At 41.1% G+C, this 27,172-nt stretch overlaps 3 protein-coding genes across 9 annotated transcripts in view; 2 read left to right on the top strand and 1 right to left on the bottom strand.

Annotated features, from left to right (window-relative positions):
• Positions 1-10,366: 10,366 nt before the first annotated feature.
• On the top strand, positions 10,367-17,322 carry hmga1a (high mobility group AT-hook 1a). Of its 4 annotated transcripts, none has more exons than XM_027288320.1 (5): positions 10,367-10,551; positions 11,742-11,854; positions 12,868-12,948; positions 14,074-14,130; positions 15,056-17,322. In XM_027288320.1, the coding sequence occupies exons 2-5, from the start codon at positions 11,771-11,773 to the stop codon at positions 15,119-15,121; spliced, it is 288 nt and encodes a 95-aa protein (XP_027144121.1). In that variant the 5' UTR covers positions 10,367-10,551; positions 11,742-11,770; the 3' UTR covers positions 15,122-17,322. The 4 variants fall into 4 exon arrangements, with proteins under 4 accessions (XP_027144121.1, XP_019120920.1, XP_027144122.1 ...); XM_019265375.2 differs by having other exon boundaries at positions 10,398-10,551; positions 11,742-11,869; XM_027288321.1 differs by lacking the exon at positions 10,367-10,551 and adding an exon at positions 10,655-10,834.
• Positions 17,323-18,856: 1,534 nt separating this feature from the next.
• smim29 (small integral membrane protein 29) lies at positions 18,857-22,722 on the bottom strand. 3 transcript variants are annotated; one of them, XM_019265405.2, is made up of 5 exons: positions 22,642-22,722; positions 21,893-22,243; positions 21,769-21,794; positions 21,576-21,681; positions 18,857-20,516 (listed from the first exon to the last, which is right to left on the bottom strand). In XM_019265405.2, exons 2-5 carry the CDS (start codon positions 21,998-22,000, stop codon positions 20,448-20,450), a joined length of 309 nt encoding a protein of 102 aa, XP_019120950.1. In that variant the 5' UTR covers positions 22,001-22,243; positions 22,642-22,722; the 3' UTR covers positions 18,857-20,447. The 3 variants fall into 3 exon arrangements, with proteins under 3 accessions (XP_019120950.1, XP_019120963.1, XP_019120958.1); XM_019265418.2 differs by lacking the exon at positions 22,642-22,722 and adding an exon at positions 22,583-22,638; XM_019265413.2 differs by lacking the exon at positions 22,642-22,722 and adding an exon at positions 22,496-22,594.
• A 3,770-nt stretch (positions 22,723-26,492) lies between these two features.
• pacsin1a (protein kinase C and casein kinase substrate in neurons 1a) overlaps positions 26,493-27,172 on the top strand; it is a 32,705-nt gene continuing 32,025 nt past the window's right edge. The window contains exon 1 of one of the 2 annotated variants that reach the window (XM_010748095.3): positions 26,493-26,743. The gene's annotated coding sequence lies outside the window, so the exon portion shown is untranslated. Of the gene's footprint in view, positions 26,744-26,813; positions 26,924-27,172 lie in introns of those variants that run through there. The other variant, XM_019259952.2, reaches the window with a different exon arrangement.

The following is a 27,172-nucleotide window of genomic DNA, read 5'->3' as shown; positions in this document are numbered from 1 at the left end:
AGGAATCAGTTTGTTAAAAGAAAGATTTTCATTGAGTCAGTTAGTGGTTGATCACAATCTCAAATGGCTCTGCACATAAATAAATAAAGACATCTTTGTCTAAACTTAATTGAACTACTTATCTCTGTCTGTAATATACCCTCAAATTCAATATGATGTGTCTATTAATTACAGTTATAGAAAAACAGTTCTAGGTATTTATAAAATATAAATCCAAGCATAGCTAGAACAAACTAACTTTTACACTCCTGTTTTTGTATCAGTTTATAGGAAAAATAAATACAATATGTTAATTCGTGAGTTTTAGAGGTGCTAAAAGATTAGGCTTTTGTTATTTTTCTCTATCTCTCTGTTAGCTCAGTTCTGGTCTGCTATTACATACCGTACACGTAACGTACAGTGGCTTTATCTGTTCTGTTTTTATTTTTCTTGGCAGAAAATAGCTTCCTGCTGCGGCTGAAAATAAGGATGATGAGAGTGAACCTAAATAATGAGATGAGAAAATATAACCACGAGTCAGGTAATAATTTTCTGTGAGTTTGTCATTCACGTAGTCATGTGATCATTGTTATATTTAAACGAAGATATTAAGTAGCTTAGTGCAAAGGCATAAAAGTAATTTCCAGGCTCATAAATGTAAATGACATCAGTAAAGCATTTTAAAGCCAGCTCATATAGTTAATGTAGGTCAAATGTAATTATGGAGGAATATGCAGTTTAAATCAAATGAAAATGCTTCGTTAAATATCAGATCTATGTTAACTGTCTGATTGTTTACTCGTGGGAATGTTTGTTCTGTTATTCTAATCCTCATAAAATCATCACAGAGTCCAACTTTTTACTTAAAAGAAATGCCTTAACCGGAGATCTTGCACAAGTTCTAACTTTGAAACTGAATGTAACCTTTAAACTGGAAATGTCAAATCTATGTTTGCCTTCTTTCTGTTACTTGAACCAAGGCGCACATGCTCGAAATAGAAAGGAATGGTTTGTTGTCTTCTGCGCTGCAACGTCTTGAACGGAGATTGATAAAGAGCAAACAGTGACTGGGCAGCCTTTCCTACAATTGACCAAACTGTCCTCCAATTACTTCCTTGTCTCTCCTTTCCCCTATTCTCATTTGTTACATCCTCTGTGACCTTTCTATTGGATGTGGCAGCAGTCAAACGTCAGTGTGAGCATATCATTGATAGAAGGATGGAGGTCATTACCAGCAGTTGTCTTGGAGAGAGCTTTAATCCCACCAGAAAGCTAAGGCCAGAGCCCGGCTGCTGGAGTTGGCTTAATTACTGACCGAGTCTAATTGGGTCCTTGTATGGGCTGTGATGAAAGCAGGATGTGACACTTAAGGCTAGACTTCCTCTGCTGTCTGCCCTTTGTGTCACTCCCATTAACCTTTCCCTTCCACCTTCTTCTCTGCTTTTTTATGTTCAATTAAAGGCAGTATTTAAATGAGGCGGAGTAGTAAGACTAAGAGCTTTGTCATGGGTTTAATAATTGCACCCTAAATTACTATTACAGGCCGACTTGGCGTATAAGTGGAGAAAATCTTCTGTGCTGATAATTTTATTCGGTTCGCTTTGAAACAAGTCTAAGTTTAAAATTGTGCACATGATTTATATATATGGCTGAAATATGTGCATGCTTGGTCATGCGTCTGACAGAGATCCCCAATGGACCAAGCATTGGATATAGACTTAATTAGTTGCTGTATGTCAGCAAAAAGGTAAAAACTTCCAATAATAATATTATATATTCAAAAGGAACAATACTTCAAAAGGAAGCAAAAATCGGCAAAGTAAAGCCGCGCTCTGTGTTTGCCCTTTGGGATGTTGTGAGCTTTGGAGTGTATTGTCAGTACTGTGTAATTAATCATACCACCTAACTGTATTCACAGGGTCCCCTTTGGTTAATTGGACTGCAGCTGCAGAATGGACTAAGCGATGATTTATTCAGCAGGCAGGTGGAACGCCGCCCTGCAACCTACACACACATACACCTCCCAGGTACCCAGGATGGATGACTCACTCCTGGACCCAGCAACTCCGTAAGCTCCTCCATCCCTCAGGCCAATCGACTCTGAGGGCACATTTACAAGACGGGCTTCAGGGTGACAAAATGGGTGGAGGGAAAGGTACAGTGGAATCAATTATCCCTCCTTTGCTGTGCTCAAGACTTATACTGGTAAGAGCAGGGCAACAGATAAAGATATTGACAATCTGTAGGAAGTTTAACAAGTGAACTTCCTCACAGTGCCTGTTGGCAAGTAGAAACAAACAGCAAAGCCAGCCAAAGGTGAAACCCCCTTAGACATTTGCTGCCCTCCCTACTTCATGGGTCTTTGTTTCATTTACTGGCCCGCACTGTGAGGCAGACCAGTGGTAACTATATCATTTCAGGCTTCTTGGCAAGCCGGGTTACGGTGCCAAGCCTCGTTATACAGTTTTATCTGAGGTTAGGATTATTTGGCCCCACCGTTTAGAGTAAAGTGTGTGTGGTTAAGACAAAGGCGTCCTTTACAGGTCGAGTAACCAACTGTGAAGAGACTTAATTGAATCGTTTAGTAAACCAAAAGCCATCGCCAATAGAACTTGACATTAAGGTTTAAAGACCCTACTCTAACTAAAATCCAATTCAGAGTTTAAAGTTGCAGTATTCCCATAGATGAGAGTAAAGTGTGCAACTATTGCTCCTCTGATGTCAAGCATCTATCATATAATGTGCGATATGTTAGATGTGTTGACCATGTTGTAGTTTCCTACCAGATTTCACTGTTTTCATTTATTTCCCTGTTCAACCATGTGTGACATTTCACAGATGATCAGTCAGATTGGAGAATGTACCCTATAATTTGCAGAAGCAGGGCCCATACATCAACATTAGGATTACCCCTTCTCTTGCTATAGTTTGTTTCAGTGCTGCTGGCTTGCCATTACCCTGAGATAACCACACTTAAATAGTTAATGCAGCTGTGGGGCCCCCTCTGCATTACAAATGGGCCAATCCATCTCACCTAGACCCCCGCGGGTGGCAGTGCCGCAGTCCGTCTTCAGCAACTCTAATCATTCATCAATAGGCGGCTATCTGACACCCGCTTACACAGGATACCGAACACTGTGATGTGGTCAAGGCCAGAGACGGACATCCTGGTGTCGGAGAGGGGATCTGTCAACTGATATTACTCCAGACACCACTATGGGACTTCCCAGTTACAACAGCTGGATTGCAGACTCCAAGCACCAAGCTGCCCTTAACCTCTTTTCTAAACCTGTATGGACGCCAAAAAAGAAAAAAAAAAGATTTGTTATTTATGATGCATCATATGGTTTAAAGGGGAGCGCCAGAGATTCTACACATCAAAGTCTGTTTACAGGTCTTGGGGAGGCATACATGGGAGAAAGTTGCAGAAAGCCTTTTGTGGTTCCAGAGGGAACGACCAAAGTATGTTTGTCTCGCCACTAAGGGCAGTGTTGGATGGTGCTGAACAAGTCGGAAAAAGTGAAGAATATCTGAGGTGTGGAGTTAGAAAGAAGTGAGCTTACCAGACCTCTGTACCTCCTGAGGCGAGCAGCTCAAGGCTACATTAGCTGCTGCTGGAATAACACACCCATAAAACATGGTATCTCTGGTTCTGTTGCATCCCTTTTAATCCAATAACGTTAGGAGTACTTATTGGCAGCAATGGAATATAATATTTATTAGAGAACAGACCAAACCAAACACTTTTGCTCTTAATGTCAATTTGGAGGGCAGTGATTTTCCCACATGCTTGGAAGGAGAGGGTGAGGAGTGGCAGAGTATTCAGTTGGTTGCAGTCTACAACTTCACAGCTAGGTGTCACTAAATCCTACACAATGGACCTTTAAGGGATACTAACAGTGATTCTTCTCTCCCCTAACTTTATGAAAGTGAAATGCTAAATCGCTTAAATCTAATTATAGTGTGTGATTTTGTAAAACAAAAGAAAACAAGGTCATTCTGTCATTTGTTTCCTGGCAAGTTTTTTGGAAATATTCTTCAAATGTCACTGTCTGGCCTCTATTTGTTCATACAGATTCAGTTTACTCTGGTCGAAGGGCAATGGGGGCCCTCTTTCCTATTTGCCTGACAGGGGAATGCCAGTCAAAACGCAATCAATAAGACAAATCCTGAAGAGAGTGACTCAGCCCTGCAGCTGAGCCTGGCACCTGTTTTGTAGAGGACTTTGTAAACCTTTTATCCCCAACTGTAAAGCCTTGGCTCTTATTTGTTGTTGTGGTCATCACATCAGTACTCTGCTGAGAGAATCTGCACTCCATTCCCCATGGAAATAAAAAACAGTGATAAAACTACGCACAGATCGCCTCTGTAAGTAACCAGCACAGATGCAACACAGGCCAACCACTTTCTCTGGGGACTGCAGCTGCCACACGGGAATGTGACAAGCCCAAAATGGGCATGCGGGTCCTTTCCGTTTTGATCAATCTGGTAAGACAGAGAGGGGTAGGGTGAATTCTAAAACTCCAGATGCACCGTCACCAAGGTGACTCTCATCTATTACCCCTCCCGAGCGCTCTGAACACACGCTCATCCGTCAGCGTGACAGAGCTCCTTTGCTTTCCTCTGCTTTAGTTGGATTTAAACGTGACGAGGGTCAGTTGAATTAAGTAGCAACTTAATTCAGCTGCTTCTGATTGTCATTTCCAGAGGGCAGGCTTTAAATCACGTTGCAGCATGTGGTCTCTGTATTTTATGAGAATTTAATGAGGAAATGGGCGCTACCTGCAAAACTGCATTCATTTGAAGTAGCCTTAATTGCATATTAGCATCTCATGAAATCAGCAAACTCCTCAGGCTATTAAAATATAGTTTTAAGTGGATGGATTGGCTTGGAACCTCAAGGATTTCAACATGACTGAATTATGGATGCGTTGTCTTTATTTCTTAATGACGGCAAACCTGCTGCACCTCAGATTCAGGTGAGGAATCAGTGCTGAGCGGTTTTCCTCAGGGTAAGACTACCCTCTGCTGGGCACAGTCACCAGTGTGCATGGCTGCCAGGGGACATCTTTGATCACTGAGACATGTTGAGGGGTATGAATATCAACACATGTCAACGACATTTCGCCAGAGATGGATGTCTTCCCGAGAAAATCTGCTCATGGTGGGTGGTGGCAGAACAAGGAGAAGAGGTGTTACTTGATATAAAAGAAAGTATTTTTCTCACCCAGCATGCAAGTACTGTTCATGTACCACAAGATGGTGATATTTCTCAAAGATGTCACATGATGCTGGCCCACAAACTCTAATCTCTGTCTGCCACCTATTGGTAAAGAGAGCAGACTGTCCTGTATTAACCATGATTTAGAGACTTAGTCTGCAGCTACAGGTACTTAAATAGTTTAACTTGAGGACATGTGGCGTCTAAAACAAAACATCTTTATTTTAATGAGGGCACACAGTAACAAAATACAAATAATAAATATTACATATGTAAAAATGTGCCACTGTTTGGCACGTAATAGCCGTCCGCTCGAGGAGTGGTGCTCTGTAGCTGACCCTGACCTCTGACCTCTTTGTAAAGGCGCCAAGCAAGAAGAGCATGCCTCCGGGGGTGAATGGATTTTATGGTAATGCTGCCAAAGCTAAATGTGACTATTCTGTAATGCAAAAGCTCCACTGTATGCATGATTCTTGACGATAACGCACACATTTGATTGGACCGGATGTGATTTAAAATGATTTTGATGAATTAGAAGAAGAAACCAAGCCGATTCTGAGCCATGTTTATTGTATACTTGATTATAATAGTGCAAAAATGAAAGACAAAATGAAAGTTAAGCATAAAAGAATGACCTATTGGCATAAGTTGTGTGGTTGCCAAAGGAAGTTTCAAATATGGCACTGTTTTCACCCATAGAAATTTCACAAGCTTGAGTCACAGTATGACTGATGCACCCGCTGGATCTCGGTCCAAAGATCTCAGGATGTGGATATGAAACTATTTGAAAGAGAGAGTGGAGCGTTGACTCAGTGACCGACGTACGGAGGTGAAATTAGGTAGTGTATGAACGCCTATTATCCCCTGCTTATAGGAGTATCACATAAATACAGTGCTGTGTTCACTAAACAAGCAGCACGCGCTACTTCCTGTGTTTGTGTGAGTCAGATACTACTCATGAGCTGACTGAATCAGCCGGGCCCCATCCCCCGCCCACTAACCTCCATCCGCCCCCTCGCAGAAGTATAAAAGACACCCACACACATATTCCCATCTCCGCCCACCTTGCTTTTCAAATGCTCCCACACTTTCCTCTCCCCTCCCGGTGGATTTTCTCTCTCTGTGTCTCTCCCTCTCCTGCTCCTTTTTTTTTCTTCCCCCCCTTCATCTCCTCTTTAGAAGGACGAGAGGGAGGATGTGAGTGGCGTGTGTGTATGTGTGTGTTAGTCACGTTTAGGCTCATCCAACAGCAGCACAGGCAAGGGGGAAACCCAGGCACAGGCAGGAATAGGATGTTTTGTCCACATCTGTTAGTTGGTTTGGCTGCAGCCACTCTTGCGGTTTTACACAGCGCCTAAAAATGGATTCCTGTATGGGCTTAGAGAGCGTGCTGGAGGGGAAGACGGATGAGCATATAGGAGGAGGGGGGGTGGGGTGGTGGGGGCAGGAGGGACATAGGTGGGGGGATGGGTGAGCACGCCAAAGTGGGCCAAGACCCCCCCGGTGGTTAATAGGATTCTGTCTGCCCTGAGCTGCTGCAGAGTTCACGAGCCAGGAGACGGCTCTGAAGAGGACGTCTGATGTGGAAGTGTTTGTCTCTTGTGAGATTTGATTAGCATTTAAATTCAAACTGACTCACCGGTTAGTTTGGTGGATTTTTTTCATGCCACAGGTTAAGATGTGGTCGTCCCAGGACAGAAAACATGTATTCATTAGCGTGCGATGAGTGGAAGCGTGCTGATTTAGTGCAGCTTCAGTCTGAATTTATTATCAATTTGATGATCCTAGAAATTTTCAGAATAAATGGGATTCCTCGAAATCCGGAAACCACATAACGTGACTACACCATGTGCATAAACAGATGAAGTTTTGGTTTCACTCGAATACATGTTTTCAATAAGGTGACAATTTTCTAGGGCGTTCAGTTCAATCCTGTAAAATGATTCTGTCCTTGAGAGCGACATACCCATGTGTCTATCTGTATAGGTATTGAAATTGAAAATGTATAGGTACTGAAAATATAGGTATTTTCAGTTATTTTGAATCTGCTTGTTGGGGATCTTTAAAATGAAACAAAAAAAACAATAAAATGACGAGAAATGCTCCGGGAGAGGATTAGAAATTTTGATTAATTAATAATTTAAATTAATATGCTCTGAAATTCAAACACCCTCTTCCATCTATCAGTTTCCGACGTCTGCGATGAGTTAAGAATATTTGTAACCAACTATTTTGCTTCATATCTAACATTTGTTTTGCTTCATCTCTGACCAGTCACATTATCCAGTCCCCTCATCGGTCTCCAGGTGGTGCCAGAAGGACAACATTCCTCACATACACACACACACACATATACTCTCACACACACACACACACACATAGAGTGGACCTATTTCCCTGTCTCCATCCACATACTGAGGGGCTGGGTATATGGCAGAGATGTGTGAGGGTGTGGGGGATGGGGGCTGAAGTAGTTGTGGAAGATAGAGAGGAAGGAAGTGAATAGAGTGAGAACTGGGGAGGGAAGGGGGTGGCATGCAAGGCAAGCACATGCTGAGCTGAACATTGGACTCATTGAGAAAAGCGCTCTCTCCATTCATGACCCATCCAATCGCCTTTTTTCACCGAACTCCCACTCTTCTCATCATGTACGTACAGTGTATTGATATCTATATGCCGTCTGCAGGCTTGGGGATGGCATGTTATTTTAAAGGGGTTTATTAAAACTCTGGTTAATTTAGGTAAATCCTGACTAAACAGATGGAGCGGCAAAATCCGTACAGATGATGGCAAACGGTCGACCACTTTAGGGTCACTCTACATTCTCAGTATCTGTTTTCAGTTGCATAGTAGGGGATCCATCAAATCCAGATGGGCAGTTCATTTACATCCGAAACCCTTGTGTGAAAGTACTCGTAGGTGGTTTGATTAGAGCACAGTTTGGAGAGTTTCTTTATACCATCACGCCCGGTCTCCTCTGTATCCACCACACCCCTGCAAGAGACATCAGACGTTTATCCAATTCAAATGCAAAGCGGTTGAATCAACACTAGGTGGGAGCAATTTAAAGGCTCCATCTACAGAACGTCTGTGAATGTAAAAGGTGTTTACTTATTAACTCAGCCGGAGCCATCATCGGGAATAAATGATGTCATATGGTACAGAGGCACATGACTTTGCTTGTACTCAAGGGTGGAAATAAATGTATACGTACATGTTATGATAGGAGCGGCTTCACGTCCATTACAAACTAAACATTCCATGTTATTTGAGGCCAATAACAAAAAAAGGAAGAGTAATTACTTTGCTAATGTTTATAATTTATTATGGGGTTTGTTACCAAACTCTATGCTCTCATCATCTCTCCTCTCAGCTGAGTCAAATCAAATTTATTAGGCTTGAGATCACTGAGATGAAAAATCCTGGCCAAGTGTCCCGGCTAAGATAAAGCAGCAACAACAGTGACATAACATAAGACCGAAAAACACAAATGATTCGATAAAACAGAATTAGACCGAGATTATAAAATTATTTCAATTTATAAGGATGTAATCCTAAATGCACCTTAAAGCAACAGAAGAGCTATCTAAAATCATGAAAAAATGAATGAAACCAATCTAAAACTTTAAATTTATCGCACCAATAAATAAATATTTTAAAACACTGGTTCACAAACTAAGCATCAAGATCCCACTGAGGTGGTCACAAGATAAGTAATGAGGGGTCGTGACACAATTCATAGGACAGGAAAGCAGAAAAAAAAAAAAAACATTTGCTGCAAAAAATCATTTTCTTTTTTTTTTTCACTAGAAAAGATTTCCTCTCTAGTCCTCTAAAGAAAATACTGAAATAATCAGTTTCTGTTTGACTCACAGACACATGCAAGAGTTGACAATGGGTCGTTAATGGACATTGTTTCATTTAAGTTGTGAGACCACTGTTCACTCAAATGCCCCAGAACATCAGCAGCCAAAAGAGAAAGCACATTGTTTCTGAGGCAATAATTTCAATTCACACAGAGAGAGACCAAATTTAATTGAGTTTAGGATAATATAATCATAATTTAAAAACCAAGCCCATATTAGTTTTTAATCTACCTTTTGAGCTTTGTCAAATGTATCTACAGGTACCAGAGTAATCAGCGTTAAACAACAGAAACATGGTCAAATGTGACTAACTCTGTTACCCAAATACTGCATGTGAGTACAGCTTTGAGATACTTTTACTTCATGTATTTGAGTATTTTCATTGATACTTCCATTTTACTTTTTTTGAATTTTGATACTCTTTACTCCACTACATTTATCACTTTGGAACTTTTTATGCATTAAGTACCCTTCCTTACTTTTGATACCCTAAAGTTTTTGATTAAATACTGCATGCGTGTACTTTGAAATACTTTAACTTGAAACATGAAAGTATTTTCAGATCTTGACACTTTCATTTCACTACATTTCAGAGAGATGTTTGGTACTTTTTTTTTACTCCCCTACATATATCTGAAAGCAGTTTCACTTTTCAAATTAAGAGTAAAACATATCACTTTCTAAAACAGAGATGTTTTTTTATATTATCAAACTCTATATTAAGTAAATCAAAGTGAGCTTCATAATACAGTATGTAATATATACTAGTATAACGCTCAAATAGGCCATTTTCTGCAAACTTTTTGAAACCCTAACTTTTTGATTAGCATTTTGAATGCAGGACTTTTTTTGCTGATGGAACACTTTTACATTGTGGTATTTGTACTTTTACTCAAGTAAAGGATGTGAATGCTTCCTCCACCAATGTAGAAGATAAGGTTTTTAGGAGGAAAATAACAGGAGATGTCTTTTTTTGAGCTTAAAAAACCCCCGGCGGTGTGTTTACATTGGGGGAGGTCACAGTTCACTCACCATCACTGTGGAGACTGTGGTATGTAAGGCTACTCAGTCATCCTGAGCAAATGCATACATCAAATACAACTTTTTAAGTGAGAGCACATTATAATCTGCAACTTTTTTTTTTTACACATCATTTCGGTGGGGGTGTTTTGTGGACAAACCTGGGGGTTTAATTCAGGATTCAGGAGGAGGAGGAGGAGGAAGAAGTAGAAGAGGAAGAAGAAGTAGGAGGAAGAGGAGGAGGAGGAGGAGGAGGAGGAGGAGGGGGTGTTGGAGCTCCTCTAGTGCTGTTGGTGGCCCATTTATCATATCTCCGCCCTCCAGTGTTTCAGATCCCATGAGGGCGGCTCTTTAAATTGCCCCAAAACTGCTCCTGGCTGGCGCCTTTTCCCCCTTATCTGCAGAAGACAAGACGTACACGTGCTATTTATAGGACGTCGTAAGAACAAACTTCTCAACCTGCTGGTAAATAATTTTAAAATTTTATTTCTTTATTAGAGGTAAAATAAAAAAAAAATCGAAACCTGTCCTCTTTCCTTTTCCAATTCATAACTGTATTTTTTTTTTTTTTTTAAACGGTGCATGAGCTGCGATTTGGAAGGGGCGGGCTGTGCGTGTTGTCTGACGAATAAAAGCTGTAGCCTATAGATCGGCGCAAGGGCTTTTTTAACCGGGTACAAGCAGCCAAGGCTTTAAAGGAAACATTTCGTCTTAAATATAGAGCAGAGGTTATAACCGAGCGATAGAGGTGAGTGCAAGAAAACAAACTGAGTGAGTGAGAGAAGGGGAGGAAAAACTTTGCATGCTCAGGCTTAAGCCAGAACCGATTATTTTTAATGCATTTTACAGAGCCCGGGAGCTCCGAGCGCGGAGAAGGAGGCTGCATGCTTTAGACGTGAAGCCCGTCTTTTGTTGCTTTGGCCCGGGCTTTTTTTTTCCTGCTGCCGCGCCGCTACCGAACCCAACCACCTCGCTCGCTTCGGCTTGGCTCGCTTGCATTTTTATTTTTATTTCTTTTTTTAAATATCCACATGCAAGTTTATACTTTTAGCCTGCATATCTCACCGAGACCCGAGCACACACCAGCTATTGTGTGTGTGTGAGTGTGTGTCGGTGTGTGGATCTCTCTGTCCACGGCTCCGGCTTTGCAGACATGCTGTGAGATAGTTTCTTTTTTTTTTTTCATGCAAGGCCCAGATTATTGGCCATAACAACTACAAGCAAACCGGGGCCTTTTAAATAAATAAAACCCGGTCGGGGTTGTGTAGTCTCTTATAAGCAGATTTGTGCGGCCTACGGAGTCTCCAGCTACTATACCACACTGGAGCCGGTTTACATGTCAATCCCTTTTTATTTATCTATTTATTTTTATTTATTTGTGAGGCAACCCTCGGCTGTGTAATGGAGCGCAGATGAGACCGAAATAGACCTTGGGAATAAATGCGGATTAATTTGAGTTAAACGCGTTACCGGTGCGCGGTTAGCCCGGTCATTTGTGGTTTGTTGTTGCGGTCAGTGAGTTTAATAGCACCCCCCCTTCTTCTCCTCCTCTCTCTCCCTCTCTCTCTCTTTAGTATGTTTGTAATCTGTGCTGCATGAACTCGACGCCTCGTCTTGCATCAAGCCTGACCGGTGTGTGATTTATTTCCTCCTAGGACTGGGCAAAAAAAAAAGCAAAGCAAACATGAGCGACAAGGGGACAGTCTCACCGAAAGAGAAGGAGGCAACAGAGAAGAGGGGGCGTGGAAGACCCCGTAAGCAGCCCCAGGTAAAGACCTCTGACGTAAGTAGTGCCTTATTTATTTTTATTATTTTTTTGTTACATTTGTTGTCAAGTTTGCCTGTGCACAACACAAGGATATGCATCAGGAGAAAGGGTGGAGGTGTTAAAACCACATAAACCCCCCCCAAGCCTTTTTAGCCCACATCTGTTCCAGCTGATGCTCAGGTAAGATACTATTGCAGGTGAAGTGCTCATGCATATCCATGTCATAAGCCCTTGTTTATTCCACTGAAGCCCTCTGTGAATCAAGATATGCCTGCTTATGGGCCATGCCCTGTGACCATTTGCTAACCTCCACCTTTTTTTTTTATCAGTGTAAATGTAGTAACCCTACAACAAACTTCCTGTGTGTCTCACCGGTTTGTAACCCTACACCTTTAAACTGGTTTTAACCCCCCTTTGCCGAACCCACCTCTGCTCGTCATGTAATGGATGACATAGCAGGGCGGAGGCGCAGAATGGCTGATATGGCTGTCACTCAGCGCCTTGTGTCTTAGGATTGAGTTGCTCGGTTGCCATGGGCTGCGGTTGTAAACACTCTAGAAAATGCAATAGGAGATGAGTGTCGTGAGCGGCGTATCTTACAACCACAAATTATCACATGAACAAGATAGCGGGTACTGAATTTACCTCTGAATTTTTGATGGTAATCCCCTAAATGTTTATCGTAGGTATTCCCCGTTGTACGCTTCTAAATGACGCGTTTAAAGTCTTGGTAACCATGTGTTAACCGATGTTTGTCTTTATGAGCGGTTTGGTTGTGAGTGTCACACAACAGTTTGTTGCTATGGGGTAGACCATGGCAACCGGTGGCCACCTGTCAGTCTTTAAAAAGTACACGTCAGTCAAACTGACCTTGAATGATGAACTCTGTCTGAAAGTGCATCCATGCCCGTGTTTATTTTGTATGAAGGCCCACGTCATGACAAATGTGTTGAATATGCACCACTAAATGTCAAATAGATTGTTAATTTTTTTTTTTATCTCGCATTTCTCAGGAACCAAGTGGGTCCCCGACTCCAAAGAGGCCCAGAGGACGGCCGAAGGGCAGCAAAAACAAGACAGCCAGCAAGGGCAAAGTAAGTCAATGCTGTCTGCCGTCATGTTTTTACACAGCGTCGAGTAGTGATTTCAGTATCGGCTGACATGCATCCGGGGCTGGAATGACGCAAAAAAACAAAAAAAACAACGACCACAGCTTCGCAAAGAAAGATGCAAGCGGGCACTGGTTGTCCCATCTTCTCTCGCAATCGTTTCCCCTTTTCGTAACCCTCGATTCCTTTTTGGTTTGAACATTTTCAACGGGCAGATAACCTCATCCTCTTTAAAAAGGACGTCCTGCTGCTACTTGTGACATATCGGTTGGCTACACTTTAGCTGCTTCCCCCTCCTGGTGTCAGAAATAGCCTGGCTAGGGTTTCCCATTGTAAAGACCTTGGTTTACTGCCTTACTTTTTTTTTTTTTTTTTTTTTTTTTTTTTTGAGTGATGCTCACTCTGTACTTCCTGTCCTCCAGCTTCCTGCAGCTTGTCATGCACAGTGTGGTGCAGGTGCAGAGGCCGCAAGACTGTTTCCAAGCTGACACTAAGCACCCCTCCGCCCCCACCCAGCACACAGCCCTAGTTCTTCTCTGCCTGTCGTCTCCATAGCAACAACTGATTTTCTCCCTCGCCCCAACCCTCTAACTCCCCCGTGCGCTCTGTCTTCGCTGCTATGTATGGGAAAGAGAGAGTGAGTGAGAGAGAGGGTGGGAGGGAGAGGAGGGAGGAGGACGACGACGACAGCGTAACGCACGTACATGTATGATATAGGTTTAGCATCGAGCGCCAAGCTGCAGAGGGTTTGTGTCTCTGCTCAGTTCCACCAGCTGTCTCTGAGCCTCAGACCAGGTGGCCAGCGAACTGGAGTGCCCTGTGTGCAGTTCCTGTCGGCCTTCCAGATAATAGCCAATGAACCCAATGCCCCCTTTCCATCTGTCTCATTACAGAGGTAACACTGCCATCTGCAGGCAGCAAGAGGTAGAGCTCTGCTCAGAGATGGATTGTTTATACCACAATGTTTTTGCAGTAATCCCCCCACACACCCCAAAAAAGTCTCGAGGAGACCAGCAGGTCACAGAACACGAAGATGACAACAAAATGCATCACCGCGCCCCCCCCTCAACATGTAACTCTTTCTAACCGTGCGTTGTTTTTCTTTCTCAGAAGGCGACGGCGGCTCCATCTGCAGGGGGGAAACGCAGGGGAAGACCTAAGAAGGAGGTAAGGGTCCCCCCCCGGACAAACAGTGCGGCATCAGTCCTCGCATTTGTTTTAAACGGTTCCTCTCTCTGCACCCAATTGAATTATGATTGGTATGACTGTCTGCAGGGCGAAATTGCATTTTCCTAATTCTCTTGCCTGCCTCCTTCCTCTCTCAGATGAGTCATTTTTTTACTCATCACAGCTATTTCGGTTCTCGTGTGTTCATTTAGAGCAGCTTCTTGGTCGCATGAGGTCTCTAGACGCTCAAGACCTCGTGCAAAAAAAGCAAATCCAAGTCCACATGACGATTTCTCAAAGCGTTCCTAACGGCGTTAACTGACAGCATGACTTTTTTCTTTTTCCTTTTTGGTGGCAAAGAAAATGGAGTTGCCAGACTTATGTACAGCCGGTCAAAAAAAAAAGCATGTTTAATCTACGAAGAAATTGCGGTCTTGTAGTAACATTCTGTCATGTGCATGAGTGGTTAGGGCGTACTCTGAAAGAAGTCTGGATTGAATTAGTCACAGAGAGGAATGACCCAAAGTTACCCTCCTAACTATCCGTCTCATTTTTATGAATGAACATCTTGGGCTGTAGTGAGTCTGAGGAGGAAGAGGCAAGGGAACATAAGCAGGATGCCTCATTGTGACTCACCACTCTCATTCTATGAATCACTTTTCACTACAGATGGCTCACCGTTCCCTTGGGTGTTCTTCATGCCACAGTGGTTTATCAAAGGGATTTATAATAACATTTATGTTTTTTCAAGTTGGTACCCGAGGCTATGAAAAGTAAAGTCACGTTGAGACATGAATCACCGCTATTGTTGCTGAATGTTGATGGCACTTGAGAGGCATTTTCCTTGTGGGCGTAGTCAAGGCCTAACTGGATTTTTTTTTTTTTTTTCTTTCCCCTCTCTTTCTCTTTCTTCCTCATGTCATAGGAGAAGGAAGAAAAGGCGTCCCAGGAATCATCTGAGGAGGAAGAAGACGAAGAAGAGGACCAGTAATTCACAACGCATGCTACCTCACTCAACATACTGACTTACTGTTAACCAGAACTGGGCTGTATCTCCAACACCAGTGCCACCACATGACCACTGTTCACGACAAAGCCCTCTTTTTTTGCCAAAAGGAGGGTTAACCACAGTACAAATATCATGCAACAGCACTGGATAGAACGATGGACCTTGCTCAAGCATAGATCTAAGAATTTACATGAAAGGTAACAGCCCTTTTCTCTACATGTCATGTTATCACAAGTCTTTTATACTGGACAAAAGTGTGCTCAAAGGAGCCTGGACGTTTCCATTTTTTCCCCCCCCTAAAGATGGTTTGTAGGACGTTTTTCCTCTTGCTTTATGTTACTTATTTGTTGTACCCGCATCTGAGATGGTAGGGCATATAGATTTCTCTCCATGTTTTATACTGGACAAAGGTGAATTTTACCTATACTTGCTGTTTTTTTTTTTGTTTGTTTTTTTGTGTGTGTGTGTTTATGTGAAGTGGTTAACCTATCCGTTACATCGTATTATAGATGGAGTTGAGCTTCAGCGTTTAGGATGAGAATAGGTAACTGATGGTAGAAGTGGGTCCCCCCCCTTTTTTTTCTTTCTTCATTTCTAACCTGCATAACTGATTTCGCCCTCCCTCCTTTTCTTACCAGTAGAGCAGAATCACCTTCACCCCTCCCTCTCTTTCTGTAGGACAGTTTTTTTTTTTTTTAGATTTACCTCCGCTTCTCAAACTTCTTTCGCAGTCCTCGGCGTGTAGAGGGGAGATGTAAAAGTGTATCGTTTAGTAAAACAGAACAGTCTGATCAGACTTACTGTTGTTCCTTCGGGTTACATACCATTTAAAAAAAACAAAACGACAAAAAAAAAAAAAAACATGAGTGTGCTGCTTTTCATGTTATAATAAACTCAAATCTTTTTTGGTATAATGTGTGTTTTTAAGGATAGAGTTGGCAGAGTTCTAGGCTGAGAGCATCAGTGTCATTTCTTCAGGGAGCTTTTACAAATGCTGTTACATTGGCGTCTTTGTCTTCACATGGTCCTCAGTTTCCAAGCGCTCACTCAATCACTCGCAAAGGCAAATTGCAATTGGTCAAACAAGGAGTTTGATTGTAACAGAGGATAGTTGGTGGCACTACTATCCAACAGGGCTGTGCGTTTTTTTTTTGTTTTGGTTTTTTTTTTCTTTTTCATTCCATCAAGCTCTCACTGCTTCACCTCGCTTGGTCCTTCTGTCATCACTTAGTACAGTAATATACCTTCGCTAGTCTTTTTTTGAAGATGTGTGTTGTATGCTGTCTGCTACAGGAAAAAAAAAAAGATGTTTGTGTATTTCTAAGTGTCAGGGAACCCGCGGTCACAGTCCACTTAACTGGGTTTTTCCACACACCTAAGCTGCTACAACCTCAGTTACGAAACCCGGAAAACTGCAAACAGGTGATACAAGGCCTGGAATTTCATACCTCACTCAACAGCTTACTTTACCATATAATTGCATTTAACTGGTTTTCTGTTGTTTTTTAAATGTAACCTCTGGCATGAGTTGGAAAGATGTCGTTATTACAAAGTTTTTTTTTTTGTTTGTTTTTTTAAAAACCTGACTGTAATGAGGTGTCTAAAGATATCAAGTTTGTGATTGTGTGTGCATACGCAGCACGTCTTGGCTCGTTCATAAACCGGAGCTTGCAGACAGGTTGTATTAAATGTGTGAAGCAAGTCAGGGAGACCTGTCAGCTTGACAACTGTGTTCGCTGACTGTGGTAGATTAGCAGGTGTGTTTTTATCAGTTTAAAAAAAAAAAAAAAAAAAAAAAATCTTCTGGTGCACTGAAATATTGGTTCAGATTTTCATGGACAAATGTTTGTGTGTTTGTGATAGACTGGGCGCTCTTTCCACTTAACTGTTCTGTTGGGCCACCGTGTGTTTGGCACTACCACACGCAGCCACCCTCGCCATACTCAACTACAAAAAAACGGTCATTTCATGTCTTTCTCAACATCCTCCAACTACTCTTTACAATACCAATGTCATTTTACATCCCAACATCTTACATCCGTTCATTTATATACTGTAAACTCAACAGGATGGGATCATTCTTTTTAATGTACACCGTATATAAATGTACAATGTCTATATTTCTATGGTGCCCTACAACAATTTGTATCAGAAATGGTCAATAAAGAGAATTTTCTTTGTCATTTTTTTTTTCTGTCACTTTTACTCAGGCAGCAAACGTTTTTTTTCCTGAAGGGAAACCCATGACTCAGTGAAATTTAGGGCTATTATATTCAATGCATAACAGTACAGAACAACTGACAATGTACAATTAATCCAAATACTGAATGCAACCATTTCTATGTGCAGGAATTTTGTATAAATGAGCAATTTGGATGAGTTTTGATCAGATGGTCTCAGTGAATATTACTTTAGAAAGTTTTCCTGGTATTTATTTTTTTTTAGAAACTTTTAATACCTTTTTGTTTTTTTAAAGCAATCACTTTTTCTTGATGCTTGGTTCTATCAGCTCAAAGGTTGTTTGCACCTTAATCAAGAACCTATACTTAAAAAACTATTTAATCTAGTTTTCTTCCATCTGTGCAAAGTCAGAATAAATGTGTTCTGAGTTTGTCAGACCAAAGAAAAAAGTGTTATTGACCACCCGGCCAAATCTGAATGATTAAAAAAATATAAGTTTAGGACGGTGAGCTGAAGGCACGCCCGCTTGTGGGAGCAGTCACAAGGACATTTTGAAGCGACTGAAACGTGTCAGACAAATTCAGAAAATGACGTGACTAACTTTGAAACACGAGTGAGATGATTTAATCTCTCCCATCGCTAGGGGCGCAGAGATACATACTCATGTCTCATTAATGAATGTTACTAACTAAACTTCTTCCCCAGAGTTTCTGTGCTCTGTCGTCCAGCAGGTTCTCGTGGATCGTGGCTGTGCATCTGTGGTCCTGCACGACGTCCACTACATATATTACTACATAATTGCTACCATATCTCCATTACAGTTTATAGTTAGTTTATGATTTGCTGCTGCTGTGCATCTGTGTCTATCTCTATCACAGATTCCACTGCTACTGTAATCATTTTATCATTCATTGTCATTTTATCATTCATTGTTATTGTACAATATGTTTGTGTTCATTTGTTCTGTACACGTGACATCTATTGCACGTCTGTCCGTCCTGGGAGAGGGATCCCTCCTCTGTGGCTCTTCCTGAGGTTTCTTCCACCTTTTTTCCCTGTTAAAGGGTTTTTGTGGGCAAGTTTGTCCTCACTCGAACCGAGGGTCTAAGGACAGAGGGTGTCACTCCCTGTACAGATTGTAAAACCCTCCAAGGCAAATGTACTTTGTGACTTTGGGTTATACAAATAAAATTTGATTTGATTTGATTTTGATTCGATACGCTCAGGGTGCCCTCGAGCCACCCTTTAGGACTGCACTCCACATTTCAGTAATATGTTGTTTAAAGTCTTTTCACATTTTCAGCAACTATTTTCCAACATATTTAATGTATTTTGAAAGAAATCTCAGAATTGCCTTTACAGGGACCTTCCATGAAGCTTTGGGACTAATGTTCTGTGGTATGTATTCATACTTTTACAAGATCGTCCACCCAATGACTCAAATATACACACAGGTTACTGATGTGCATCGTAATTTTCTGGAGTAGTAGGCTAGTTAAACAGAATGTGAAAATGACAGCACAAAAGACAAAGTTATATTACTTTATTTACATGTTTAATGTTTAAATCAGCATCAATTCTCTTGTCAAAGCAACAAACTGGTGAAGGTGAAGCTTTTATAATCGTGCTGCCGGATTTATATTTATCAGTAGTTCTATGACTTTTCAAGTACAAACCTGAAATCAGAGCCATCCATTAAAAGTTTAGTCAGTGCAAATCAATGTCTCATGATGGATATTTGTATAGTTTAAACAGTGACTGCCCTATTGGTCTTTCATGTAAAAATTAAAAAAAAGTCTTGACAATGCATAGAAAAAGAACAGTGAGATGTAAAGATGACCGAGGAGCACCGAGGAACGTGTTCTGGGGTAAAGATTTTTTCAGGTCCAGAAAGGACTACAGAAAACATCCATGTAAAAGCTCATTCCTAAAGATGTCATACCTGATAACATCAACTTTAGGCTTTCATCTCTCTAAAGCATTTATATTCACAACCACTACGAGACATGTTCTCCAGTGAGAACGCTTCTTCAACAGTTCTAATGTGTTTAGTTTACATTCACATATGCAAGGCAGAGGTCTAGGAAAGGTTACAATTCATCACAGAGGGAGGAAAAAAAAAAAAGCAAGTTTCCTGAGTGCTTGATACAGTCAGACCTATGGCATTCATCTGAACAGGCTCTTCAGCCGGAGGTAAATCTGTGCTGGTGCCATGCCTTGTAGACAGGACATATTTACGGCACTAGTCACGACTCATTTTGGGGATGAGAGGAGCTTGGTTTTATTTGCTTCCATATCTGGCACTTCATGCCATTGATAAGAGTCATAGGATTTGGCTAAACCACAAAAAGATCCGGATCGTGGGGTAGCTACTTAAAGTCTGAGTTAATTAAAACCAAAGAGTTCTTTCATTTGACTCGAAAAGAAGCTGAAATAAAATTTACCAAACAGTTATTTCTGTCTCGAAACTGAATTTAAAACTCCTGTTGCTATGTCATATTACAGTGTTTCATGTCAACAAATGTGACTGTTGAGTGCAATTCATTGAAGGAGCCATATTTGTTTTTAAAGCACTGCAAACAACCACCACACAGCAACCTATCCAGGCAATTATCACAAACCATCGCACAGCAGGAGCGATGATTTTTTTCAACTAGTGCACAACACTTATCTCTTACTACACTGTGAACACTGCCTCTAAATTATAGTCAGTACGACTGCCTACTGAAAACCACAGGAAAAGAACTGTTCGCCTCGTGTCGCCCACAACAACATCGTCAATGTAAACAATAGAGTTACCCAGCAGGAACCTGTGTCTTTAGCTTTATTCTGTCTGTCTTTCTTAACTCACCATGCCCTCAGATACCACAGTAATAAGTCTGAATAAATAATTTCAAATAAATAAGTCTAAGGTACTGCGTCTGTTAGGCACACAGGATTGGCATTAAAACCACACAAACAATCATGTGCATAAAACAGGAAAAAGAGAAACGCTGTCTGTCGCTGATGTGTTCAAAGATAACGGCAAATGGTAGCAAAGACAAACAAAACAAAAGGGAGATAGTCTTATGCATGACTTCATGGTTGTCTCCACACTGAAAATGTTCTATGCCATGGTTTTCTACCATCATGCATCCATGTCTTTGGTCAGAAGTGGGCGTCGCTGTTGATAACTTCTGGCCCAACCTTGTACAATCTGAGGACATAAAATGCAAAGATTTCGATTAGCAGAGTCTAAAATATAAATTTAAAAAAGGTCCAGTGTGTAAGATTTTGTGAGGTCTATTGACAAAATATGAGCCCTTAATATCTGCTAAAGGGAGCGGGTCCTCTTCCACAGAGCGTGCAATGTTTCACTGTCGAACACTCGCCCTATTTAGGGACTTTCACATTTTTTGTGGTCATTAGTTTTTCCTCGACGCAAATGCAGTCTGCAACTTCACCGCTAGATGCCACTAAATCCTGCACTCTGGAGTTTCAGATACACCATGTTTCTAAATTGTGTTAGACAGAAATCTCAGGGTGTGGACATCAAAAACCCCAGCAGTAAAAAAACTAAAACTTTCTAATAGTAAGAAGTAACCCAGCAGGATGACAAAAGGTAAATGACAACGGTTGTCTCTATGGACATTAGAACAGCCTCTTAAACAAACACAGAACTTGATAATGGTGACTTTGTTCTTTTTGTTTCACATTAACAGAAAATAAAACTTAATGAGCAACTCTGCCCTGTGGTCAATAGTGCCACCTAGTGTTACTCATTGCTCAGTGCATGATTTTACAATAACAATTATTTAATTTCCATAGTGTTATTCTAGCTACAACCGTCTATCTCTTCTACTTATACAGTCTTTGCACCACCAGCAGTATCAGAGGTGTAGCATTGTTTTTAACCTTTAGACAAGATGACAGACACACTGCTTTAAACATAAACAGGTCATATTTTATGTTGCTTATGTTGATAAAATATCTGATCGTTAAAGAAGAACCAAAACCACTGACTGCTATTGTGAAAGCAACATTTCTCCTACTACGGTTACTATACTACCTCCTGTTGTAGCTGTGTTGTTATAGGGGGGAGGAAGTTACTACGATTGAGGAACTACTGTAATCTTAGAGTGTATGGCGCAACTGCACAGTTTAGAGAAACACACTGTGAGGAAATAATAAGACGTGTCTTTTGTGTAAAACGTGGTCAGTTGCATTAAGTTTTTGCCATGCTTCATCCAACTCTTATTCCCACTTTGCGTCATACCCTCGTGTCCTCTTCTCTCCACAAGATTTCTTGTTCAGCTTCATTAAGTTCCTCCGAAGGATCGTATGTGTAAACCGGTAACAGCTGATGCCGAAGTCTGTCAATCCTGAGAGATAAAAATAAAAGTGAATCAATCAAAGTTTATCACGAGCATTGTTCAATCAGCTCTGATTTTAAAAAAAGGGGGTCTTACCTCCTTTTCTTACGAATATACATGACCTGAAACAGATTAAAAAACAAAAACAAAGAGAACTGCTTTAGTAGGTCTGAACACAATTGGGACTTTTCATCATATTTAATTAATGCAAATCACTCACCACAGCTGCAGCTATACCAATGATGGTGATGAGGAGAAACGGTACCAACACATAGCCCACTGCCACATCCCCATTTGTGATGGCAGGAGTTTGAGTGGTGCTGTTCATTGCATATGTTCAGAAAACGTGGAGACAGGGGGCTGCTTGTGCAAAAATGGCCTTTTTTATATATATATATATACACACATATATAAATATATATATACATATACAAGCAGCAAACCTGCCCCCCCTCCTCTCCTTAAGGCAGACACTGTCTTCTCAAGCTGCCTGCTGGTTGTTTATGCCTCATCCTTCATGGTGCATGTGACTCCCACATGGTATCACCGCCCTCCCTAATCAGCGAGAAATCTGGCATGAGGGGACATGGAAAGAAAAAGGATTTGTTACAATAAACACGTGAAATCACAAACCTAAGTGGCAGAAACGTTAAAAAAAAGACAGTTTTGTTTATTTAAAAATTAATTAATTAATTTTTTTTTTCTCGCTGTGGTCATGTTGAGTTTGCTGGCATTAGTGACATTTCCTAATTAGCCAGCTGATGTAAAATATAAGCGAAACTTTCCAGAGTAAAAGCACAGCTATAAACACAGCTAAGGTTACCGTTAGCTGCGCCGGTAGATGTCACCGTCACTCACAAGTTGTTTTCACGGCGTGAATAAGATAAATTAAGTCCCCCCGCATCCTTACTTAAGCTGCAGTAGACTCGTTTGGTCGTCTCCTATAAACGCAGGTGATTTATTACTCACCGTGCGGCGTTCAAAGCCTCTGTTTTGGAGAGAGAGAGATGTCGTGCAGCTTCGTCTTCCGTGGAGCAGCAACAAGAACACTTCCTGTTTGGGGTTTTTCAGAATAAAAGCGGACTGACCCTATGCCAATAAAATATACCATATACCTCCTAATTATTAATTATTAAATGATTAAGAACGCCTTACAGTTGAATTGTTTTTTTTTTTTAACCACATCATTTAGTTTATTCTCTTGTCAATTTAAATACTGTAAACAATCTGACTTCCCTCTTATATTAAAAATGCAAGATGTAACACCAGACATTTTCACTCTGCTGGCATATTGTGACCTCTGCTACTTATGTGTTAGGTTATTTGTAACTGGTGTCAACAGAGAGGAAAAGAGGAGGGATTTTTGAGGGTCACAATTTACATCTGTCACAATCTGACTCCCCTCTTATTATATTAATTATGCAAGCTGTAACACAAATCATTTTTACTCTGCTGGCATATTGTGACCTCTGCTACTTATGTGTTAAGTTGTTTGTAACTGGTGTCAACAGAGAGGAAAAAATTAGGTATTTTTGAGGGTCACAATTTACATCTGTCACAATCTGACTCCCTTCTTAAAAATAAAAATGCAAGATGTAACACAGACCATTTTCACTCTGCTGGCATATTATCAACATTGGATGTTGAGGGCAATGATGTCAGTCTATTGAACCCGTGTTCATCCTGTTGTTACCTGTTTCTGAAAACATCTTGAAAACGTGAAAATTGATGTTTTTTTAATTGACTTCTAAAAAAAAAGTCTTCTACTTTTGTATTTAATGTTTGTGTTTGCAAGTTGCATTACTTGCAAGTGCTGAAAACGTCTAGCTTTTCGAGATACAGTTGAAAGTCTGTAAAGTAAAGTTACAGAGAAAGTCTCAAAGGTCATAAGGTCACATAAGTACAGAAATGAGAATGGCTGTGTTTGCACTTATTTTATTTTTTTTAATGATGTTAAAGACTCAAATGGTAGATTTCTCATAATAACAAGATCATTTATCACATAAAATGTCATTGACCTGTGAAGTTGCAGCCGGGCTAGTCTTCTCCTTAAGCTGTAATTAAACCCTTTTAAACCATTTTCTGCAGATGAAAACAATGTATATGGATATAAATATATATATATTTGGTCCAAACCTTGACAGTTCTGTATATTGTGCTATAAATATGCATAGCTACCTCCCTTTACTGGTTGAAACTTGGCTATTGATTTTGGTGGTGGATGATGTATGATGGCAGCTTTTGTTTCTAACCAACCTCTCCCTCCCCAGCTGCATTCCTGCTACACTGAACGCCACTCAGTCTGTCACTAGCCATGAGGCCAGGCACCTATTGTGACTGTCCTCTACTGCATTTTTAAAAAATGTGCTGGCAGAGAGGGAGCTAGCAGAATTTGTTGGTTTAGTTATCTGTTATCTCTAACAGAAAGATACAATGCAATTAGACTTTGATTGAAGAACAGACTAATGCAATGATCAATAATGGGTAGTGTTTGGGGCCAAAAGTTCTATTTTAAAACCAGAGACCATGTACATGTTCTGTCTGTCAGTCTGTCTATCATTTTCAGTATATTTCAGCGCCGCACACACCCTTAAACTCATCTCACCATTTCACAGCATGAACACACACTTGCTTAGCAGATTAAATACTGCAAAAATTTATATTTACATATTTTGATAGTAACAATGACGGTGCTGTTTCCAGTCTGGGAGGTCCTGCATCCCTTCTGGCATGATTCAGCACAAATTAAACCCTGGATACTCGTTCATTTGGCGTAGTCATCTTAAAGAGTCACTACAGTTATCAAAACATTATCTATCCATGTCGGCATGGTGCTCTCTGATCTAGGTAAGTAACAAGAAAAATAACCTTCTGTCTTTTTCCTAATGCCTCTAGATATTTCTTGAGTTAATTAAATAATTAAGTCATGATCTTGATAAATAATTGTAAGCACAGCCGTCCTCAGCGTGCATATTTCAGTTCTCAGCAGGTTCAGTTATAGTTATAGTTTTCGCACTCTCTGTCTGTTGACACTAGATGTCACTAAACACCTTCGAGTTAACAGGAAGAGAGCATTGTTCGAGGTAGAATTTGTATTCCCCATGACCATGTAAATGTTGGATGTTCAGTTACAATGAGCTTCTATGTGAAGTTGGTGTGCTTTAATAAAAAAAAAAATTGGCATAATCTGTCAGCTAAGGTTAGACCAAAAAAGACCATCGACCAAACACTGTGGATCTTGAAACGACTGCAGCCTTAGGCTCCTTCCTGAGAAAGCTTTAGCTTTTCTAACATTCAAAGAGAATTTGATTAGCACAGAAAATCTGTCAGTATAATCACTTCCAGGGAGACAAAGTTTAACCACAGCAGAGAGATGGAGGCAGTGAAGATGCACTGTTTAATCAAAGCAGAAAGGAAGGGAGGCGAGAGAAAAAGCCTTCTAAGATGTCAGTCTCCGCTTGTGGATGTTGAAGGGGATGTTATTGTTCAGAGTTGCATATAAATTTGAATTAAATCATTTGTGTGTAAGCACATAATGTTTGTGTGTAGTTTAGAGGTCAAGTCCATGAGCATTTATGCATGTAAGAAGAGAAAACGGTCATGCACATGCACACAGCTCTGCAGTGGTGTGTGACTGCAGGGATCAAATGAACATCTGTATTGATGGAGGCATAAAGTTATTGACATAAGTTATTATCAGACCAAAGCCAGCATCCAGTTGATCGGCTTGAAGGCATTTTCTCCTTCACCAGTCTCATCTCCACCTCCTCTCTTCACCCTGTTATGTTAGATGTTGAGTGGCTTTGGCAGGGCGCTTTGCTCCACTGAGAGTTGAAAGAACCAGAGGCTGCAAAAAAACATTTTTTTTCTTTTTTGCTGCATTCTTTCCCATTTAACAGAGATGTTACCTAATGTCAGATGCAGATGAAATTTCAAATCCATAAAGAGTGAAGGCACATCGTGTTGTAGCTCATGGTTTGCCCGTTGATACAAAGTGCACTAAAAAGGGAAGAGTAAAGAAAAGAGCCTGCACTGTAAGCATGTGGTAGTTAGACATGCGCTCAAAACCTCAGACCTCAAACCTCAATGTTGTAATGTCTTTACAAATAACAATCAGGAAAGTCTTGAGTAAACAAAAAGAAAAAATTAAATGGATCTCATGTACTTGTGATGCAATGATTGCACTTAGGATTAAGTACTTGCACTCTCCTTTGGCCTCACCACATGCTTCATAACACGTGTCCAATATGATCTTTCACCTATGGGTTGCTTGGTCACTCCTCTGTTTACAATGCATCTGGCATACTGAGTGTAATGCAGAGAGCCGGACAGTCTTTGGTGTAAAATATAAGGACTACATAAACCAGCAGGTGAGCAGACCTTCCTTATGTATTTGAAGCAGTGGATGGAGAGTCAGTAGGCCTGTTAGGCAGCCAAAGGACAAAAACACTCCATCTCCCTCCCCTGCAGTGTAGTCCAATGTGGGCGTGATTGACAAGAAGGGAAACGGCGACGCCTCCTCTCACCATCCGCTCCTCCTATTGGTTGGAAATTGGAAGTCACATTTTGGGGGCTCTCCCCATTATAAATTATAAACACAAGCTACCTTATTATTTAAAAAAAATTATCTATCATATAATAAAAAAAAATGTTTTCCACAGTCTAAAATATGCCCCACACCAAACTTTTAAAACCTTTAAAAACCTTACAAATAAAAACAACCCACTCCAACCGGGAGATGCGGACACATCTGGCAAAGCTCCTCTAAAGCTCATGTGGCAAATGTTGGGAGGGGAATTTGAAAAAGTCCTCTTTCCAAGTTGCATTGGCTCGCTCGTTTTTTCCCCGCAGTTTATTTCTGTCGTCCATTGAAAGGAAATCGCTGGGCCATCCCCCCGACGCGCGCCTGTGCTGTGGAGCTCCCCCTTGCTGCGTGCATCGTGATCTAGTGGATGCAGAGTCTTGCAGAGAACGCAGGGTCACCTTCTGTCACTGCAAGGGGAAATACTGACTGAATTGCAGCATAGGCTGTTGGGTAGTAGTGCACCTCCAGCAGCAGGCAGCATCTCTGGTAAGTCTGCTCCGTGTTCAGGCCACATTGCTGCACTGGGAAGAGAAGCTGAGCATCCTCTTCTCTCTCTCTCTCTCTTTTTTTTTAAGCAAAGGGCGACGCAGGGATAAAGGAATCTCGCATCTTTTTTCCCATCGTTTGGATCATGCCTCATCCCCTCTGTGCTGCGAACACGACCATGTAATACAGATTCATTAGAAATAGAGCAAATTTCGAAATATGCATGCGTCATTTTGTGTGGTTTGTGCACCGTTGTTTTGCATATACGCCAAGGGTGAAGTGGACCATCTTGCATCATCTTGGATTACTATTGCTCGCATTCTTGAGTCGTTCAGTTTGTTTGTTTTTTGCACAGTCAACATAATTGTTTTCACTTCATTTGACATCATAGGGTGTTGCAGGGTGCTGTTTTCACCGTGCAGCTGTGTC

Source organism: Larimichthys crocea, chromosome XV (genome assembly GCF_000972845.2).
Source record: "Larimichthys crocea isolate SSNF chromosome XV, L_crocea_2.0, whole genome shotgun sequence".
Lineage (NCBI taxonomy): Eukaryota > Metazoa > Chordata > Actinopteri > Sciaenidae > Larimichthys > Larimichthys crocea.
The sequence above is the reverse complement of the archived record's forward strand: the minus strand, read 5'-3'. Positions and strand labels throughout refer to the sequence as shown.